Source organism: Schistocerca piceifrons, chromosome 8, assembly GCF_021461385.2.
Source record: "Schistocerca piceifrons isolate TAMUIC-IGC-003096 chromosome 8, iqSchPice1.1, whole genome shotgun sequence".
NCBI classification, from domain to species: Eukaryota; Metazoa; Arthropoda; class Insecta; order Orthoptera; family Acrididae; genus Schistocerca; species Schistocerca piceifrons.
The window spans coordinates 202,387,934-202,410,994 of record NC_060145.1 but is presented as its reverse complement, the minus strand read 5'-3'; the positions used below and the strand labels follow the sequence as shown (position 1 = coordinate 202,410,994).

Here is a 23,061-nt window from a genome sequence, read left to right as displayed (position 1 = left end):
TATTTATATTTATGTTAAATTATGACAGTAAATAAGGTTGGTAATACATAGTACTACAGAAAAAAAACTATTAATGTGTACAAAATATTTCTCAACGACTGATAATAAATTTGCAGTTCTTTTTCAGTAACAACAATTTGCAGTTCCTTTTCAGTAACAACAATTGATCTAATAACACAAATAATATTGCTGAAAATGTGGAATTTGGTATATTTCATACAGGGGTGGAAAGAACATTTCAGTATTAGAGAGCTCTGCACCTTAATATGACAGCATTTGGAGTACAGATTTTATTTCTATAAAAACAATAAACATTTACTATCAGATATAAGTGAAATGATTAAATCGCTGGGACTAGATCTTATCAGGGTACATAATTTTACAGCTTCATCTCTCTGGTGCAAAGGCTTTCTTTTTCTTGTTTCAACAAAATCTTCAATAGGATTGTCTTTGTGTGCAATCACCCTGAATTATTTTAGTTTATAGAAACAGGAATTTCTTTTTCAAGAGAAAAATTTAACACTAGCATTGCAAAAATTGTGCATAGAAAAAATAAGTTATCAATACAGCAATTTTATAAATTTCTTTTCTATGAGAATAACTTCTCTGTAGATTACTATTAGAAATAGAAAAAAATATTGTGATGTTAGCAACTTTTCTACAAAACGCTCTATTACACTCTGCAGTTTACATACTTCACCTAAGAACATAAGTGGATTTCCTTTCAAGTCATTAATGGCGTTTTAAATAATGTCGCATTAACAGTTAATTTTTTTAGCTGTTCGTAACACCAGGAAATTTAATCTTAGCCCGATATTTGTGTACGAAATTTTGGAAATGCGGTGCGATTTTATTGAAAGCTGTAGAAATCAGTATTCATCGACGATTCAGCTGCAAAGAGTTTGTGTCTAGCGTTTACTCATTTGACCCAACAATGCGTAGTAAGAATAGGATGCATTCACCAGCTGTAAGATAAATATGTATTATGAGATCACAAGAAGTGTTCTGCTGTTAGTATGAGCACACAGTCTGTGACCATTTGGATTACAGCCTTACTGGACACAGACTGTGTAACAAAATATTTTCTATACAAAACCAATAACTATTTAGAACAAATATAGAAATAGACATGATGGAAAATAGTAAGAAAAGCACGTACACGTGTATCTGTACACACTGGAAGACTTTTCAGTAGTAAATATGGACTATTCTGTTGAGTGTACGAAACTCATTTTGAGTGTTTACATTATTTCATTCAATATGTCAGCAGAACAGCCAATCATTTATTGTGTTGTAAAGCACTGATTCTCTTTGTCTAACTACGTCTTCCTCTATCGTCGAGCATATTGAGCTTTATCTGGACATTTCCGATATCTGATTTTCCTGACCAATTACTTTTAATTGTGGAGCAGCTATGTCGTCCAGAAAGTCAGAACTGAGGCTCCTTCCTTTAAGCGACCTTTTTCTTATTCATATGGATGTTGTGATTCTGAGGTTTCTTTGGCTTGAAGCTTTGAATAATGGATAAAACCCCAACTACAGTCTTCAAACGGGATGCGGATGTTCCTAAGCAATTCGACAAAGTACAGCAGACGAAATCCACTTTCATAGAAATTTCGAGCAAACGAGAAACTCAGTGCCAGAGAAGGTCTCAAGCTTAGTACTGGCACTTCGCATCAGTCACCTACGGAATATTTTGTCACTAAATCATGCAGTACAACAGCTGTAACTTCCCTTTGTTTTATCTGTTCCCAGTACCACCATAGCAAGGTCATGTTGGCTAATGTTGTAAGGCCATGTCAATAAGCCATCGACACAGTTGCCCATGCAACAAGCGAATAGGGTGCTGCCTTTCTTAATTAAACATGTATCAGTTCGCCTCTCCACAGTTAAACTCCCAATGCCGTTCCGGTTACGGTACAGATGTCTGTATTCTTTTTTCTCACTCCAAGATTCGTAGACTAAGTTTCATTTTCATGTATTTTACACTCCTGGAAATGCAAAAAAGAACACATTGACACCGGTGTGTCAGACCCACCATACTTGCTCCGGACACTGCGAGAGGGCTGTACAAGCAATGATCACACGCACGGCACAGCGGACACACCAGGAACCGCGGTGTTGGCCGTCGAATGGCGCTAGCTGCGCAGCATTTGTGCACCGCCGCCGTCAGTGTCAGCCAGTTTGCCGTGGCATACGGAGCTCCATCGCAGTCTTTAAACACTGGTAGCATGCCGCGACAGCGTGGACGTGAACCGTATGTGCATATGCGCAGTTGACGGACTTTGAGCGAGGGCGTATAGTGGGCATGCGGGAGGCCGGGTGGACGTACCGCCGAATTGCTCAACACGTGGGGCGTGAGGTCTCCACAGTACATCGATGTTGTCGCCAGTGGTCGGCGGAAGGTGCACGTGCCCGTCGACCTGGAACCGGACCGCAGCGACGCACGGATGCACGCCAAGACCGTAGGATCCTACGCAGTGCCGTAGGGGACCGCACCGCCACTTCCCAGCAACTTAGGGACACTGTTGCTCCTGGGGTATCGGCGAGGACCATTCGCAACCGTCTCCATGAAGCTGGGCTACGGTCCCGCACACCGTTAGGCCGTCTTCCGCTCACGCCCCAACATCGTGCAGCCCGCCTCGTGGTGTCGCGACAGGCGTGAATGGAGGGACGAATGGAGACGTGTCGTCTTCAGCGATGAGAGTCGCTTCTGCCTTGGTGCCAATGATGGTCGTATGCTTGTTTGGCGCCGTGCAGGTGAGCGCCACAATCAGGACTGCATACGACCGAGGCACACAGGGCCAACACCCGGCATCATGGTGTGGGGAGCGATCTCCTACACTGGCCGTACACCACTGGTGATCGTCGAGGGGACACTGAATAGTGCACGGTACATCCAAACCGTCATCGAACCCATCGTTCTACCATTCCTAGACCGGCAAGGGAACTTGCTGTTCCAACAGGACAATGCACGTCCGCATGTATCCCGTGCTACCCAACGTGCTCTAGAAGGTGTAAGTCAACTACCCTGGCCAGCAAGATCTCCGGATCTGTCCCCCATTGAGCATGTTTGGGACTGGATGAAGCGTCGTCTCACGCGGTCTGCACGTCCAGCACGAACGCTGGTCCAACTGAGGCGCCAGGTGGAAATGGCATGGCAAGCCGTTCCACAGGACTACATCCAGCATCTCTACGATCGTCTCCATGGGAGAATAGCAGCCTGCATTGCTGCGAAAGGTGGATATACACTGTACTAGTGCCGACATTGTGCATGCTCTGTTGCCTGTGTCTATGTGCCTGTGGTTCTGTCAGTGTGATAATGTGATGTATCTGACCCCAGGAATGTGTCAATAAAGTTTCCCCTTCCTGGGACAATGAATTCACGGTGTTCTTATTTCAATTTCCAGGGTGTATATGAAACTTCCAAAGAAGTCATATCTCCTAATATACAAATTTCGACAACCAGTAAGTAAAGGTAGTAGACGATGTTTTCCAGAGGAAGCTCAGATCAGACAGTTAGAAACATTTCATCCATTTATGTCACTTTTCGTTTGACTAGATGCAGCTTTTGTGCTTAATAGAAAATAAAAATTAAATACTAGCGAAAAATTTCTGTCATTTAAGTAACTTTGTTGCTGTTGTGGTCTTCAGCCCTGAGACTGGCTTGATGCAGCTCTCCATGCTACTCTATCCTGTGCAACCTTCTTCGTCTCCCAGTACGTACTGCAACCTACATCATTCTGAATCTGCTTAGTGTCTTGGACCCCCTTTACGATTTATACCCTCTACACTTCCCTCCAATGCTAAAATGGAGATCCCTTGATACCTCAGAACGTGTCCTACCAACCGATCCCTTCTTCTTGTCAAGGTGTGCCACCAATTTCTCTTCTCCCCAGTTCCCTTCAATACCTCCTCATTAGTTATGTGATCTACCCATCTAATCTTCAGCATTCTTCTGTAGCACCACATTTCGAAAGCATGTATTCCCTTCTTCTCCAAACTATTTATCGTCCATGTTTCACTTCCATACATGGCTACACTCCATACAAATACTTTCAGAAATGACTTCCTGACACTTAAATCTATACTCGATGTTAATAAATTTCTCTTCTTCAGAAACGCTTTCCTTGCCATAGCCAGTCTACATTTTATATCCTCTCTACATCGACCACCATCAGTTATTTTGTTCCCCAAATAGCAAAACTCCTTTACTACTTTAAGTGTCTCATTTCCTAATCTAATTCCCTCAGCATCACCTGACTTAATTCGACTACATTCCATTATCCTCGTTTTGCTTTTGTTGATGTTCATCTTGTATCCTCCTTTAGAGACATTGTACATTCCGTTCAACTGCTCTTCCAAGTCCTTTGCTGTCTCTGACAGAATTGCAATGTCATCGGCGAACCTCAACGTTTTTACATCTTCTCCATGGACTTTAATACCTACTCCGAATTTTTCGCTTGTTTCCTTTACTACTTGATCTATATACTGATTGAATAACATCGGGGACAGGCTACAACCCTGTCTCACTCCCTTCCCAACCGCTGCTTCCCTTTCATACCCTTCGACTCTTATAAGTGCCATCTGTTTTCTGTACAAACTGTAAATAGCTTTTCGCTCCCTGTATTTTACCCCCGCCACCTTCAGAATTTGAAAGAGATTATTCCAGTCAGCATTGTCAAAAGCTTTCTCTAAGTCAACAAATGCTAGAAACTTGAGTTAGCCTTTCCTTAATCTATCTTCTAAGATAAGTCATAGGGTCAGTGTTGCCTCACGTGTTCCAACATCTCTACAGAATCCAAACTCATATTCCCCGAGGTCGGCTTCTACCAGTTTTTCCATTCATCTGTAAAGTATTCGCCTTCGTATTTTGCAGCTGTGACTTATTATAGTTCGGTAATTTTCACATCTGTCAACACCTGCTTTCTTTGGGATTGGAATTATTATATTCTTTTTGAAGTCTGAGAGTATTTCGCCTGTCTCATACATCTTGCTCACTGGATGGTAGAGTTTTGTCAGGGCTGGCTCTCCCAAGTAGTTCTAATTGAATGTTATCTACTCCTGGGGTCTTGTTTCGTCTTAGGCCTTTCAGTGCTCTGTCAAACTCTTCACGCAGTATCGTGTCTCCCATTTCTTCTTCATCTACATCCTGTTCCATTTCCATAATACTGTCCTCAATTTCATCGCCCTTCTTTGCTTAGAAATTGTTTTCCATCTGAGCTCTTGATATTCATGTAGGTGGTTCTCTTTTATCCAAAGGTCTCTCTAACTTTCCCGTAGGCAGTATCTATCTTATCCCTGGTGAGATATGGCTCTACATCCAGACATTTGTCCTTTAGCCATCACTGCTTAGCCACTTCCTATCTATCTCATTTTTGAGACGTTTGTATTCCTTTTTGCCTGCTTCATTTACTGCATTTTTATATGTTCTCCTTTCAGCAGTTAAATTCAACACATCTTCAGTTGTCCAAGGATTTCTACTAGCCCTCGTCTTTTTATCTACTTGATCCTCTGGTGCCTTCACTATTTCATCTCTCAGAGCTACAAATTCTTCTTCCATTGCATTTCTTTCCTCCGATCTTATCAATCGTTACCTAAGGCTCTCTCTGAAATTCTCTGCAACTTCTGGTTCTTTCAGTTTGTCCAGGTCCCATCTCCTTAAAATGGCCCCTTTTTGCAGTTTCTTCGGGAGTCGAAATGGCCCTGAGCACTATGGAACTTAACTTCTGAGGTCATCAGTCCCCTAGAACTACTTAAACCTAACTAATCTAAGGACATCACACACATCCGTGCCCAAGGCAGGATTCGAACCTGCGACCATAGCTGTCGTGCGGTTCCAGACTGTAGGGCCTAGAACTGCTCGGCCACTTCGGCCAGCTCTTCAGGTTTAATCTACAGCTCGTAACCAATAGATTGTGGTCAGAGTCCACATCTGCCTCTGGAAATGTCTTACAATTTAAAACCTGGTTCCTAAATCTCAGTATTACCATTACATAATCTATCTGAAGCCACCCAGTATCTCCAGGCCTCTTCCATGTATACAACCTTCTTTCATTATTCTTGAACCACGTGTCAGCTATGATTAAGATAAGCTCAGTGGAAGGTTCTACCAGGCGGCTTCCTCTTTATTTCCTACACTCATTCAATATTCACCTACTACGTTTCCTTCTCTTCCTTTTCCTGATATCGAATTCTGCTCACCCATGACTATTAAATTTTCATGCCCCTTCTGTACCTAAATAATTTCTTTTATCTAATCATACGTTTCATCAATCTCTTCGTCATCTGCGAAGCTAGTTGGTATATAAACTTGTACTACTGTGGTAGGCGCGGGCTTCGTGTCTATCTTGGCCACAACAATGCGTTCACTATGCTGTTTGTAGTAGCGTACCCACACTCCTATTTTTTATTCATTATTAAAGTTACTCCTGCGTTACCCCTATTTGATGTTGTATTTATAACCCTGTATTCACCTGACCAGAACTCTTGTTCCTCCTGCCACCGAACTTCACTAATTCCCACTGTATCTAACATTAACCTATCCATTTCCCTTTTTAAATTTTCTAACCGGCCTGTCCGATTAAGGGATCTAACATTCCACGCTCCGATCCGTAGAACGCCAGTTTTCTTTCTTCTGATAACGACGTCCTCCTGAGTAGTCAACGCCCGGTGATCCGAATGGGGGACTATTTTACCTCCTGAATATTTTACCCAAATCATACAGCAAAGCTGGATGCCCTCGGGAAAAATTACGGCTGTAGTTTCCCCTTGCTTTCAAATGGTTCAAATGGCTCTGAACACTATGGGACTTAACAAAAAAAATGGTTCAAATGGCTCTGAGCACTATGGGACTCAACATCTGAGGCCATCAGTCGCCTAGAACTTAGAAATACTTAAACTTAACTAACGTAAGGATATCATACATATCCATGCCCGATGTGGGATTCGAACCTGCGACCATAGCGGTCGCGCAGTTCCAGACTGAAGCCCCTAGAACCGCTCGGTCACAGTGGCCGTCCCCTTGCTTTCAGCCGTTCGCAGTACCAGCACAGCAAGGCCGTTTTGGTTAGTGTTACAAGGCCAGATCAGTCAATCATCCAGACTGTAGCCCCTGCAACTACTGAAAAGGTTGCTGCCCCTTTTCGGAAACTACACGTTTGTCTGGCCTCTCAACAGATACCCCTCCGTTGTGGTTGCGCCTACGGTACGGTTATCTGCATCGCTGAGGCACGCAAGCCTCCCCACCAACGGCAAGGTCCATGGTTCGTGGGGGCTTAAGTAACTTAAGTTACGAAATAACGAATATTAGCATGTGTCTAACTTGAATTGACGACTGTTATTATTTACACAAAAAAAGATGGATAACCAGGACTGAATCACACTTCTCACTTACTTAAGTTTCTCCATAACTGTATTACACCTTAGAACTCATACTCCTGCTAGGGAGTGACCTTGTGCAATGTGTTATCGTAATACATAGGTAACAGTATCGGAGTCAAATTGACGAAGATGTACTGAGATCGGAAAACCAATGAATCAGTATCTTTTAGTTAGACCTTAACCTTACGGCAAGTTAAATTCAGAAAAATACAATAGCAATATCTCCAGTTTATTATGTTGCATGAAGTATTGACGTCTAAGCTAGCATGATAAGTCCCTCTGCACTGACCGAGACGAAGGCTTCCCTGTCAATGGGGTAGATGTGCCCAGCTGTGAGGACCAGTGGCTTCTGGGCGCGGCTGATTATGATCCTGAGCGACTGCTTGATGCGTCTGGCCGTCCCTACCCAGGAGCAGCTGTATGCTGCCAGCGACACCGCCTCCGCCTACGGACAGAAAAACACCTTAAGGTAGTTTCTCGGTACGGACATGCTGAGGAATCATCACTTGTGCTGAAGTAAAAACATAATATTTATGTTTCCTTGAATGTGACAACAGCTTTTCTGCTAACATCCATCGTTTATTTATTTTCTCAACTCGTTTCTTAGGTCTATTCTTCCGTCTCCATCGACAGTGGCCTAATCAGTATAATAGGAAATGTCTGGACTGTTTGACTCATCATTGCCCGTCATCAACAGCACACTATAGAAACTAGAATTTGGAAGATATTGTTGATCTCATAGTGTACGCAATATGCAGGAAGGTAGTTTTCGAAATTCCACCTCTAACAGAGGGTGAAATAGAGGACGAAAGGTTTTTCGAAAATATGTGTCTATTAAGGCCATTATGAAACGAGAATTACGAGCATTGGTATTTGGCCTGTCGGTCAGAAACAAAAAAAATATATATGTTGGAGCATTTTGTGAGATTTAACCCATAAAGGAGCTAAACAGTAGATGAAAACTTTTATTTCAATAAATCATTCTTAAACAACTACTAAACAATTTTTAAAGTCACATCTATCAAAATCAATATTTCGCCTCTCGGTTAGAAATTGAAAAAAAGAGAATGGGTTTCTGTGTATTCGGGAATATAACCCCTAAGGGAATGAAACAAGAGAAGAAAAGTTTAACGAAATACCTAATAATGAAAGCAATTTTGAAGCTAAATCTATAAAAACTTGTAATTGACTTTTCTGTTGGAATAAAAAAATACGAGTTTTAGTATTTTTGGAAACTCAACCCCTAAGTGAGTGAAATCGAGTACGAAAATTTTTACGAAAATATTCCCTTACCTTAAAACATTTTAAGAGTAAATTTGGAAAGGGATTTTATTAAATATGTGGCCATTAGAGCAATTTTAATGCTAGAACTACGAAAATTGGCATTTGGTTTCTCAGTTAGAAATAAAACCATACGTGTTTCAGCATTTTTAGAAATTCAGCCCCTAAGAGAGTGAAATATTGGTTAGAATTTTTTAAATAAATCGTTATTAAGGATCTAGTTTCTTTGTTACCTCCTTACGTGTGTATGGCTTTGTTACCAAACCAAATAGCCAGCCGGACGAAGTGGCCGTACGGTTAAAGGCGCTGCAGTCTGGAACCGCAAGACCGCTACGGTCGCAGGTTCGAATCCTGCCTCGGGCATGGATGTTTGTGATGTCCTTAGGTTAGTTAGGTTTAACTAGTTCTAAGTTCTAGGGGACTAATGACCTCAGCAGTTGAGTCCCATAGTGCTCAGAGCCATTTTGAACCAAATAGCCAACCCTATAATGTGGCAGACTCCCCACGTGTTGCTCCGTCCTGTTTTGACTTTCAGATCTTTGTGTTTGCCCGTCTCACTTTCTGCAAAACGTCTCGCTACATTTTGCAGTTTCTTTTTCCGGAATCGCTGTTGGCTCCAAGCTTTCATTTTATCAATTTGGAAGTCAAAGGCTTTTCCTGCCGTATACCATCTAATGCAGTTGTAGACCAGTGGCTGTATGCGCTTTAGAATTGTACGCCGCGGTCATATATGAATTGTAGTGGCACCACAGTTTAAGATAGGGGAGTTAGATTTGGTGCAATATTTCGGTTGGCACACGTTACAGCCAGGTGCGGGACGGATTGCAGGTGTGAAGTGGAATGGAGGCCACAGGGGCCATCGAACCGCTGAAAAGCGTAAAAGCAGTGGTTTGCATGTCGCAAGTTACAGGAAGAAGGGGCCCACTGGCGCAACCGTGGTGTGGGGCATACGTGACTCGGAGCGATGCGTTAGCGAAACAGAGGCGTGCAGCCGAGTATAAATAGGTGCCATTTTCTAACGAGATTCAGCTCTCCTGGACGGCAACACATGTCACACCGCCGGGCTACACGCGGCAACAGATGGGGCACAGCGTCCCAGTCCACGGCGGGTCGTTGGTTCGACCCTCTGAGGCCAAAGCGGGTCCACAGGCAGCCAGCGGCGGGCCACTCTTTAGCTCGCTACCACGGGCAGTCGTCTCGGCTCCCGACACACGCCGGAGACTTCCCGAGGCGTGGGCCGCAAATTCGGACGCTGGACAGCGGGGAAGGTCGTTGCCGCCACGTTCCCAGCTACGCAGGCCGAGGAAGAAGCAGCAGCCGGCCTGCCTACAGCTCCCTGCGGAGCACCGTGGAGTCAACGGGGACGGTGGCCACTGAGTCGGCTGCTGGCACAGCCATCATGACGTAATCGGAACTCTACAGCTGGCGAACAAGGCCGGCACGACACAGCGTGGAGTTGCACAGGTCGCTGGGGCAGTGGCCTCAGCATTGCCGGGCCTGTGACGTGGACCAAGGTCAACGAAGCACTATAGTGGAAACGAATAAATTAATTGAAAAGCTCGGCCGAGCTTTAATACGGCACCTCCTGGCACCCACCCACTACAGAATGCACACATTCCACTTGTCATGATTACCGTTTATATAATAGCTCCCCATCTTAGAATTCGAGCGATGAACACTCTCCGTCCTTCCGTTTGCTGATGGGTGCGTACGACATGTGAATGCGAAGCAGTTGGCAGAGATGTTTCATCATATCAGACATAAATCTGTGCCTCGACTAAATTAGAGTATTGGGGATGTGTGCAACCAATTATTCACCATTTTTTGTGCTACCTATTGGAATGCATCGTGGAACTGCAGTCATCGCTATGAACCTTGTATATTAGCAGTTGATTATGGAAAAGGAAGGAAAGACAGTCTGCACAAATCTTAGAGACCCTTGCTCCCATAGTCCCGATCCCGCTTACAAAATATCACAGTCTTTCTCGAGAGATCTTTTGTATGCCACCAGTGGAATATAGCTTCACGTAGCATTTTTCTTGTGTAGATCATGATTTGTTACCTTCACCTTCAGTAGTGCTTGGTGAGGGGAAACCTTACTGAATAGCTTCTACACACATCAAAAAACGTTTTGCAGCACCTCGGTTCCGAGAGTTCCGGAACCTGTTCCGAAAATTGGAATCGAGATCAACATAAACATCATTTTCGCCCTTTTTATTGCTCATGAAAACCACACACTGCACGTTCTACCACCATACAGCGTGACCTGCAGAGGTGATGGTCCATATTGCTGTACACCGGTACCGCAAATACCCAGTAGCACGTCATCTTGCATTGATGTGTGCCTGTATTCGTCGTGTCATACTATCCACAAGTTCATCAAGGCACTGTTGGTCCAGTATGTACTATTTGTCAACTACTATTCGGCGTAGATCCCTTAGAGTGGTTGGTAGGTCATGTAGTCCATAAACAGCCCTTTTCAATCTATCCCAGGCATCTTCGATAGGGTTCTGGAGAACATGCTAGCCGCTCTAGTCGAGCGACGTCGTTATCCCGTAGCACGTCATTCACAAGATGTGCACGATAGGGTGCGAATTGTCGTCCATGAGGACGAACGCCTCGTCAATATTCTGTCGATATCGTTGCGCAATAGGTCGGAGGATGGCATTCACGTATCGTACAGCCGTTACGGCTCGCCATGGACGTCGTAGCATGACTTCCGGTGGCTGCACGAAAAGCATTATTCGACATGGTGACGTTGATGTCAGGGTTCCTCCGAGCCACAGTCCGTACGTAGCGGTCATCCACTGCAGTAGTAGCCCTTGGGTGGCCTAAGTGAGGCTTTCCTTCGACAGTTCCTGTCTCCCTGTATCTCCTCCATGTCCGAGCAGCATCGCTTTGGTTCACTCCGAGACGCCTGGACACTTCCCTTGTTGGGAGACCTTCTAGGCACAAAGTAACAATGCGGACGCGATCGAACCGCTGTATTGACCGTCTAGCCATGGTTGAACTACAGACAACACGAGCCGTGTACCTTCTTCCTGGTGGAATGACTGGAACTGATCGGCTGTCGGATCCCCTCCGTCTAATACGCGCTGCTCATGCATGGTTGTTTACATCTTTGGGCGGGTTTATTGACATCTCTAAACAGTCAAAGGGATTGTGTCTGTGATACAATATCCACAGTCAACGTCTATCTTCAGGAGTTCTGGGAACCGAGGTGATGCAAAACTTTTGGTGAGAAGATGGTAGGTAGATTTTTGTATCACTCCTAAAATAACCTTACTAAAATGGAATTGTCAATTTACAAATTTTTAAAAATATTAGACAATTTGGACGTGAAAATAGAATTGTGACACTAATATAAGAGACTAGCCGTATTTGAAACTTTAAGTATGACTTACACATTAATAACACTCTTCCAGTAACTCTGCTTGCCCGCTTTAAGTAGCATTTTAGCCAACGCGTATTTTGTGTAGTTATAGGCCTGGTCATGTTTCTTAAGCCTAAAATGGAGATGTGTCCATAGTCTGCTTATTATGGTGTTAGTCACATTTATTTTGTAGTGTTATAGAAAAATTTTGACCTGATGCGCCTAATTTCAGAGTCGACAGCCATTTGTAAGGCATCATTATGACTGATATTTTAAAGGTAGAACTAAGATTGTAATGCTAGACGTAAATATTGTGTTTGTGTGGGCTCGCATTTTTCATAAATTATTCAGACCATTTGCATGCTGAAGCTTTTAATTTGGGACTCTTTGGTGCTATACACCAATTATGGTTCAGAGATCGAACAAAGTTCGTTGACAAGTGCTGCTCAACTTATAAGTTAGATCACTCGCACCAAGTTACACCAGTATTGTTATTATATTTAAGCATTTACGACAAATTATCGGAACTTTTGAACTTGGCAGCAATTTACAGTAAATTCAGGTAAAGCTTTTTTAGTTCTGATAAATAATACAGACTTGAAATTGCTGTCATATTGTCTATAAGTATTTTTGATAAATAATCGAATACATAGAGCAAAATGGCCGCTAGATCAAACGAGCTACTTCCATCATTCTGTTTTTCTTTCTTTTTTTGTGATTTTCCTGTTAGTACTACTTAGTTTCTTCCGCCATTTTGAATTTTGCAGTGTTGTCATCTTTGCTTTTTAATTTCCTATCTTGAATTCCATGACTGCAGCGCCAATTAGCGGTGCGTGCTCCAACTTTGATGCAGGTTCCCCATCGTCATTCTGTCGAGTAATGATGTTAAGCTAGATGTCAATATTGGCACTATTAGAAATGTTCTAAACGAGAAATCTTTTTACTCACACAGGCTTTCATCTTCTTCCCTATTTCTGATATTCATGAATAATATAAATCTAACACTAAAGCTGAAGGAAACACTCGTACGTAGCGAAGCAAAGGCTTAGTTACGTGCGAGGAACGAAAACTTGCAATCTGATGGGCGAACAACTTTTCAGGGTCTCGCAGTCAGCAATGCCGTCTTTTTTCTTGACGCTTTGCTTGAAAAACTGTGTAACAACTATCTGCATAGTTGTAGGGCTTTCATGACTGGGATGTATCCATACTTTTCTTGGCCACATGGTGACAGTAAAAGCAGGATGGGCAAGGCCAGATCATTGTTGCCCGACTAATAATACGCTTTATATCCTCAGACACACAGGATCCGTACATTTGACATAGCACAGTGTTAAATGCGCAGTGTGATTACGTGATGATGTTACAAACTATCAGGAATGATAGAGTCCTTTGATCACATATACACCTTGCACCTACATCCGTATTGTGATTAGTACAATTAACATCGTCAGTATTGTAATCTAATTTAATTTTTTTATTTAAATGTTATACTTGGAAGTATAAACAAAATAAGAGTGCTGTACCATCATTTTCTCACATCTATTAAAATAGTTGTTGTACGAGACTTGTACGATATTAAGGACAAAAGCATCGTAATATTGTAGTATCCTATTTTCATTAGGGTTTGTTCGCCACGCTTTAATGTTTTGCAGACTTTTCCAGTCCCGATTTCCGTACCTAGTTGCTTGTTTTGTTAACTTACACGAACAAGTTTTTAGTACTTAACTGTCACAGATATGTAAACTGGTGGAGACATGCTTGACAGAGATTATTATGCCCTTGCTGTTTTTCATCGTTTGGGTCCATGACAACATCTATCCGTTTTAAACGTGCATTATCTCTGTTACAGATACGTCTGTACGTAATGATTTTTCAGCTGTCATCAGTATTATGAAGGGCTTTGATGTGGACCGCGACGACGCCTCTCCTGTGCTGTTTTTTTTTTCATCTTTTCAACTACGATTCTCGATTATATATTGCATATATTCCAATCTCCGTCTTCCCCTATACTTTTACCCTGTACAGCTAAAGTATCATGAACGTTAAATCTTGATGTCTTAAGACACGTCCTGCCAATATGCCCCTCCTTCTTCTATATGACTTGCATATGCTCCTCTCCTCATAGATTCTGCAAAAAGATTTCTCATTTTCTATGTTATAAGTCCACCTAATTTTCAACGTCCTATTCTAACACCACATGTAAATTGCTTCGATTTTCCTCCTTTCTGGTTTTGCCACAGTCGAATATTAACTTCGACACACAATGGCCTCCTAACGTCCTTTCTCGGAAATTTCTTTCTTGGTATAAGGCCGATGTCTCATACCAGTGGATTGCTTTTGGCCAACAGCCTGTCTAGTCTGTTTTCTATGTCACTTCTCCGTCTGTGGTGAGTTATTTTCTCTCTAAGATAACAGAGTTCCTTCACCTCGTTTACTTTGTGGTCACAAATTTTGACGTTAGCTTCATCGCCAGTCTCATTGCTGCTACACCTTATTACAGCCAGACAGGACTCTCAGTTGGCGTGATAATTGTCTCGACTGCTATATGAAGGGGGACTGTTGTATACAGGGTGTTACGAAAAGGTACGGCCAAACTTTCAGGAAACATTCTTCACACACAAATAAAGAAAAGATGTTATGTGGGCATGTGTCCGGAAACGCTTAATTTCCATGTTAGAGCTCATTTTAGTTTCGTCAATATGTACTGTACTTCCTCGATTCACCGCCAGTTGGCCCAATTGAAGGAAGATAATGTTGACTTCGGTGCTTGTGTTGACATGCGACTCATTGCTCTACAATACTAGCATCACGCACATCAGTACGTAGCATCAACAGGTTAGTGTTCATCACGAACGTGGTTTTGCAGTCAGCGCAATGTTTGTAAATGCGGAGTTGGCAGATGCCCATTCGATGTATAGATTAGCACGAGGCAATAGCCGTGGCGCGGTACGTTTGTATCAAGACAGATTTCCAGAACGAAGGTGTCCCGACAGGAAGATGTTCGAAGTAATTGATCGGCGTCTTAGGGAGCACGGAATATTCCAGCCTATGACTCGCGACTGGGGAAGACCTAGAACGACGAGGACACCTGCAATGGACGAGGCAATTCTTCGTGCAGTTGACGATAACCCTAATGTCAGCGCCAGAGAAGTTGCTGCTGCACAAGGTAACGTTGACCATGTCACTGTATGGAGAGTGCTACGGGAGAACCAGTTGTTTCCGTACCATGTACAGCGTGTGCAGCCACTAACAGCAGCTGATTGGCCTCCACGGGTACAGTCCTGCGAATGGTTCATCCAACAATGTGTCAATCCTCATTTCAGAGCAAATGTTCTCTTTACGGATGAGGCTTCATTCCAACGTGATCAAATTGTAAATTTTCACAATCAACATGTGTGGGCTGACGAGAATCCGCACGCAATTGTGCAATCACGTCATCAACACAGATTTTCTGTGAACGTTTGGGCAGGCATTGTTGGTGATGTCTTGATTGGGCCCCATGTTCCTCCACCTACACTCAATGGAGCACGTTATCATGATTTCACACGGGATACTCTACCTGTGCTGCTAGAACATGTGCCTTTACAAGTACGACACAACATGTGGTTAATGCACGATGGAGCTCCTGCACATTTCAGTCGAAGTGTTCGTACACTTCTCAGAAACAGATTCGGTGACCGATGGATTGGTAGAGGCGGACCAATTCTATGGCCTCCACGATCTCCTGACCTCATCCCTCTTGACTTTCATTTATGGGGGCATTTGAAAGCTCTTGTCTACGCAACCCCGGTACCAAATGTAAAGACTCTTCATGCTCCTATTGTGGGCGGCTGTGGTACAACACGCCATTCTCCAGGGCTGCATCAGCGCATCAGGAAGTCCATGCGACGAAGGGTGGATGCATGTATCCTCGCTAACGGAAGACATTTTGAACATTTCCTGTAACAAAGTGTTTGAAGTCACGCTGGTACGTTATGTTTCTGTGTGTTGCCATTCCATGATTAATGTGATTTGAAGAGAAGTAATAAAATGAACTCTAACATGGAAAGTAAGCGTTTCCAGACACATGTCCACATAACATATTTTCTTTCTTTGTGTGTGAGGAATGTTTCCTGAAAGTTTGGCCGTACCTTTTTGTAACACCCTGTATATCGGTGCTACATTCTCTAGCTTACAATTGCGACTCGCGTAGGGAGGTGGTAAGGTCACGTGAAAGATACCACAGTATTGACCTACCAGCAACAATGTTTCCCAAAGCTATTATTGTTGCCATGAATTCGACCTGCATAGTCTTTGAGTCGGGCAATTGACACCATAGTTGTATTATTCGAAAGTTCTCCTCCACACGTGTCATCCAAGAAAGGCTTTCTTTTTCTGTTGGATTAGTACCTATGCTTTTCTCAAGAATGGTCCATTCTCCATCACACTGCCACCAGACTTTGAGACGCAATACGCCTGAACTGACAGTCACTGTAAGAAATTAGATGCCAGCTAAAGGATGGAAAAAGTTAAATATAAATAATCTCATTCACTGGATACTTGTCTGGATGTGGCAGGTCCTAGCACGCAATAACAGTTTTCACTAACATCACTAACAGTTTGTCCCCATAGCTGAAATTTTATTATGATGCTCTTTGTACACAAGCTGTATTTCTAAAACATCTCACAAATATTTTGTCAGACCTTCTACCATGACAGTACATTAACCAGCATCAGAAATATACACTGGTGTGCGAAACCTAAGGACGAAAGTACCATTCGCATGATGTATTACTGCCAAGTAACAAAGATAAATAGATAGATATCCATCGATCACAGCCCCTGCAGACCAGGAGCCGCTTCCACAAACTTCCTCCATTCCGAGGCAAGTTTGTGTTTCGTTACAGAGAGTTTTTTTCAGATTTGGGTTGTTAGCCCGATGCCCAAACGTCGTCCTTTATCCGGGCTTGGGACCGGCAGTGGCTGTTGGAAGGCAATTGACCCCAGCTCGATGAAACGTAGACCGTACATAAAAAGTGCTGTTACAGTACACTACAGATGGTAGCTGAAAGAAATACGCAGTGACACAAATGTAAATGATAATAATTCCACTGAAGTCAACGCTGTTCGGTATGGTCCCATGGAAACACAAAAGGCAGGGCACAGTTCTTAATACGGTGTACTACCGCCACAGTCAGTAACGTATGCTTTCCAAAGTGTTCTTATGCTGACCACAAGGTTGGTAAGGAGTTCCTATGGTAGGTCGTTCCATTCTTCCACAGGCGCGGTTGACTACAGCTATATGGTTGTCGGGCATGTGAACGTGCCTCAGTTCGTCTGCACAACGCATAATATACATGTTCCCTGGGATTCAATTCAGTAGTACGGACAGGCCAATCCATGCGCCGAACATCCTCTCGTTCCATGAGTCCTACACTTTCGCTGTTCGATGCGTACATGCATTGTCATCGACAGTAATTAAGTCAGGGCCGAATGCATCCCTGGAAAAACGAGCTTGGTCAAGTTATACGTTGTCACGATAACTCTTACCGATGAGTGTGTCTTGTCAAAGATTTTGGATCAGTACACCCATGCAACATACTGGCTTCCCACACCGTAACAGCTGAACCATCAACGCTATCATGTCGACGTAACTGCTATGGTGAGTGGTGGGAACAGTCCCCTAGACTTAGAAACCACACACCCATGCCTGAGGCAGGATTCGAACATGCGACCGTAGCAGCAGCGCGGTTCCGGACGGAAGTGCCTAGAACCGCTCGGCCACAGCGGCCGGCAACTCGTCACCAACCTCGTGGTCAGCGTCAGAGCACATTGCACAGCACGCATTGCCGTCCGTTGTATTCCGCCTTCAATGTTATCGAAGGGACCATCATCAACTGCATTGACTTCAACGTAATTACTGTCTTTGAATAAAAGTATCATTTATATTTGTTTCATTGAGGATTTCCTTCAGTTACCTTCCGTGCAATACTGCACCAGTTCTTTGTAGATACTGTGTAAGGGTTATAGAGTTATGTTATTTGGCAGTGACACAACACGCGAAATTTAAATTTTGCACACCAGTGAAGTTCGCAATGACGTCCAGTGCTGAATACGCGGTCTAACTGTACTCAGCGATGGTCTCTTTGCTGATCCGTCCGATCTACGTAGAACAATCAGCAAACAGCGTGTGGATACGTAGCATGCTACACATAAATAGGCGGGAAGAGCCAGTACAGTCCGATTATATTTCCGAAACTGAATCACCGGAATCACTAACAAACGCAAAAGATCTGCAACTAACAGCCTAAAACGCCGTAAAGTCGAAAGGCTGTATAAAATTATTTCTAGAGAAAACAGATATCTCTCTGTGCGTCATCCGATGAACTCTCAGTGAATTTAAATCATAAACAAAAGACGTGTCCTACAAAACTCCCGTTCGACCGATTCTCGAGGAGGAGACTTTTAGCAGGTAGGCTTAATAAATGACATAGTGAAGATCCTCAGAAGACTGGTGCGTCCGCGACATTTCGTTTAGTAAGTGCGAGTGCTTTACGGCGATACTCATCAAACTCTAAAGGCAGACTCTACAAGAGTAGCGTAGCGAATCACGTAAGATCTCTGTAAAATTCCGAGAGCCTTCGTTCCAAGTAAAGTCTGACATGATATTGCAGCCGCCCACATTCGTGCCACGAACTGATCCTCATAGGAGAGTTAATGAAACAAGAGCAGTTACAGAAGCTTATCGACAATCGTTCTGCCGTCGTACCACTCTCGACAAGAATAGGAAAAGAAAAAGGCGGAAATTGTATTGGTATCGGAAGAAAATTTCGCCACAGATTTTAAGTTCACTTGCGGAGTATAGCTGTAGAGCGAATTTCTTTCATCAGACCAACATAGATTTTCCACCAGAACGTGTGATAGAAGAGTTTGTAATCAGCACCAAGAACATAAAGCTCTGCCACCACGGTCAACGTGAACGGCTTATATTTCTTTCTTGCGCTCCACACTTCCAGACTTACTCGGCACACTACAAACTGGTGTCCGTAGCAACAATTTCTTGCAGCTTGATGTAGTTTAATAACATTTCAATGCTAGTGATGAGTGTATCTAACTTTAGACTTGGGAAATCTTTGTTTGGTTCAGAAGGGCCTGTTGTGCATCAAGTGTCTTCTATCACTTCAACATTATTAAATATTTTGTTGGGTTTGCGACGAAGAGGGGGGGGGGGGGGGAATCTCAGTGTCATGTTTGACATAATCTGGCGGTTATTACTGTGAAGGTAACAAGAACGTAATCATACACAGGGTGGTGTGTTAGAACACCTCATGTAAATACAATTAGACATGGCTGTAATAAAACTTACGAATTTCTTACAAATAGTATTTGTATAATGAGGAGCTAAAATGAATACGTTTCTTAAGAAAATATTGATATTGATGGTTTTAGGTTGCCGTTGTCATATCTCCAAAGCGTACTCACCTGCTCGGTTACACTGTGTGCAGCCCAGCAATATAGGAACACTTGGCTACCGGGCATTGGAAGGTAGAGCGCGCACCTAAGCACTGCAGTCGAGTCTGTACTCTGTAAAAACAAAGTCACAAATGCATCATAGTAGAAAAACTAAAGATTGGAACTCAAAAGCTATCGTAAATTTGTTGTGACATGCAAAACAGTGTCACTGATGACTCATAAATATGTTTTGAGTAGTAATTAATAATAACTTCCGTATGTAAGAACATAAGTGACATAGTTAGGCTTATACTTACAAAATCATTCTCTTTCTTTCATCAGGCTTCTGAATTATTTTATATAGTTCGTCACAATTTCCTCTCCTGTGTGAACGTAACTATATGTTGTATACAGGGTGAATCACCTGCAACTTGGACTGCAAATATTGCAGGGATAGAGACTGCTGTTATGTGCGACTTTCACAGAATGGATTGGTAGTTTGGGGCTTATTTCGTTAGTCAATAAGCAGATTGTAATAATGCATAGAAAGTGTATTTTTTGTGCGGACATACAATTCTCAAATGGAATAATGCCTGTTGACATTAACAAACTAAAAGTAGGTAAATTAGAATGCCAGTGGTGGCTGTTGGCGGATTCTAGTGCAACTCGTTTTACGGGGTATCGAATTCTGCAAAGTTTCCAGACCGACACTTGTTCTTGCCACTCACCCTTCGTAGTTGCTAGAGACGATGTTGTTACGGATGCTTGTAGTATGCTAAGATGCTCCTTAACTGCATTGAAATTTGCTATTAAGTTAGTGTGTGACAATCCAAGAAGAAGTTTGGGACTGGGCGATGAGTTTTACCAGTGCAGAAGAAGCGGACACGCTCATGATGTATGGAGAGTTCGATCTTGTACTATGTATGCGTCAAGATTTCCCAGTAGATATCAACGGCCTTGGCAGTTATCTACCTCCTCAATGAGTTACGTGAAAGTGAATTGTAACACTTAGACAACGTAACAGAAGTAAACAGGTCACTACAGAAGAGGGGGAAATTATTGTTCATGCTACTGTTGCAGTTCATCCTCATCTTAACTCCCGCGCAGTGACAGGATGAAGTGGAATGAGTCAGAAAAGTGTCCGAAGCACTTTCTATCCCTACCGCATCTCTCTCTCTCATGGCAATAGTGTAATTTTTCAAAATGCGATATTTGGTAAATGACTCGCGCTAGAATCTTGCAACAAACGCCACTGACATTCTAGTTTACCCTACTTTTAGTTTGTTAATGTCAATAGGCATTTCTCCACTTAAAACATGATGGTTTGCACAAAAAATACTCTTTCTAAGCAATATTATGATCTATTGATTGACGTAGTTGTCAGCGCATCGTTCTAGTGAGCAGAAGATCTGCCTTCGAACCCCGATCTTGGTACAATTTATCATTCACAGCTTCACTTTTCAGTGTGACGCTACACTATGCTTAACAGGCAAAGCACACTGAATACGAATGCGTCGGAGCCCTTACACATGATACCTACTAGACGTCTGATGGCATATCCAACTACGGTCTTGGGTTACGCAGCTCCAACACGTTTGCGCCGTCCTCAAAGTATACAGTATATAGTATTACGGGTCGTAAGTAATGCACCAAGACACACACAAACCGTGGATTTACCTAACGAATTCCATCTAGGTAATTTTGTTGAGATACTCATGACAATACAAAATCTCGAGACACTCGAACAACTACTTCACGCTGAATCTACAGAACTACGATCATAACCACAGGTGGATATATTATTAGTTTAAAAATTTTACTGATTTCATTGATTTATTGAAATGTTTTAAGAAATAAAAAGTTAACAGAAAAGATTTTCCTTAGCAACAATTAACCACCAATAGAAGGTTTAAATTTAGATCTTAAACAACGCTATATCGGCGAACCTCTATATTACAATAAGCCTGACTGGCAACTCCAGCTGCACTCATAAAGCCAACAAGTCAGCTTGAGCAGGGAATCCGAATACCCAAAACCAAATCGAACCCCACACGACTCTACGTAACCAGCGGCCAATTATGTAATCAAACAGACCAGTCAGATGACTACCTGGTATGTTACAGGAACGGTGACGCTGGAGCTGGCCCAGAAGATTTCCCCGGAGACCAGCTACACCGGCTATACCTCTCCACTGACATCTCCTAAGACCTAAGCATGAGAGACAAACGTTTTCATACAGCGCTTTCCGTAGCACTTTCTTCCCTCTGCCCTTAAAAGCGCTACCCTTCTGCCAACTACCTCCTCGATGGGGTGGACAACATCACAGACCCACACACTGTGACTCGTGTGATCTGAATACTAACCGCGCTGGAGAGGTGACAGGACTTTTTGTATTGGTCACCATGCTAGTGGGGTGGGGGGAGGGTGTCTCCACTATATTTTAAAAAACCTTAAATTTGCATTCGAAGATAATGCAGGAAATTGAACTTACCAAGCCTGTACCGCACAGCAGAGGGAAAATGGTGGGTGAAACAGGTCACCTGCTAAACGTTATGAATACACTTGTTACCACCTTGAAGAAAGTAGCACAAAAATTCATGATGTTGACAAAGAGAGAGCTGGGTGAGGAAAGTTGCTGAAGAAAACATCATGACGAAGGAACAGTCAAGTGATTGTAGTGAAATATCTATATCTTCAAATGTATTTGTAAAAGCACAGCAACTGCAACACTGAGTACTTGCAAATACGTAACTATTTCTCCACTTAATACTAGTGCACAGAACACAAAGTCTACACAAGGCCGAGCGAAGTGGCGCAGTGGTTAGCACACTGGACTCGCGTTCGGGAGGACGACGGTTCAATCCCGGGTCCGGCCATCCTGATTTAGGTTTTCCGTGATTTCCCTAAATCGCTCCAGGCAAATGCCGGGATGGTTCCTTTGAAAGGGCACGGCCGACTTCCTTCCCAGTCTTTCCCTAATCCAATGAGACCGATGACCTAACTGTTTGGTCTCTTCCCCCAAACAACCCCAACCCCTCTACACAAGAGTAAGTAAACACAATTTCATTGGTGTCCCAGAGCCACGTAAAGCTACAACAGAAGTTAGTTTAGTCATTTACTTTGCAAAAACAGACATAATGTCTTATGGGATAACAGCAATCAGTGATTTTATGTTACTTTAAATCCGTCTTGATTGCAAATTTTTTTTTTATTATTCATATGACCGGTTTCGGTTCATTCAGAACCATCTTCAGATCTGATATTTAAGTTACAGGAGTAACCCGTCCAATTCAGCAACTTTCACATGCTACGTAACATTAGTCATTTACGTTAGGTGGATCCCATTTGGGGTCTATCGCTATGATGATGTACGTCTCAGTTTCATAACTTTCGTACACTCTCTCAGTGACCAATATGGCAACATTCCATAAATTTACATTATTGTCTTAAGATACTTTTTCTCGGCAGGCAGTCATTTATTACTCAACTAAAATCCCTCCTCTATGTCTGTCTGTCTCCCTCTCTCTCTCTCACACACACACACACACACAGACACACACACATACACACACGTTATGTTACTCTACTTGCAG

The 23,061-nt window shown here is 43.0% G+C and overlaps 1 protein-coding gene across 1 annotated transcript in view; it reads right to left on the bottom strand.

Moving 5' to 3' along the window:
* Nucleotides 1–852: 852 nt before the first annotated feature.
* Nucleotides 853–23,061, bottom strand: part of LOC124712556 (odorant receptor Or2-like) — a 46,674-nt gene continuing 24,465 nt past the window's right edge. Inside the window, exons 3-5 of the mRNA XM_047242868.1 lie at nucleotides 19,499–19,600; nucleotides 7,673–7,828; nucleotides 853–965 (exon numbers count right to left, since the gene is read on the bottom strand). Coding sequence (XP_047098824.1) covers nucleotides 909–965; nucleotides 7,673–7,828; nucleotides 19,499–19,600 — 315 coding nt within the window. The 3' untranslated portion in view covers nucleotides 853–908. The remainder of the gene's footprint in view (nucleotides 966–7,672; nucleotides 7,829–19,498; nucleotides 19,601–23,061) is intronic.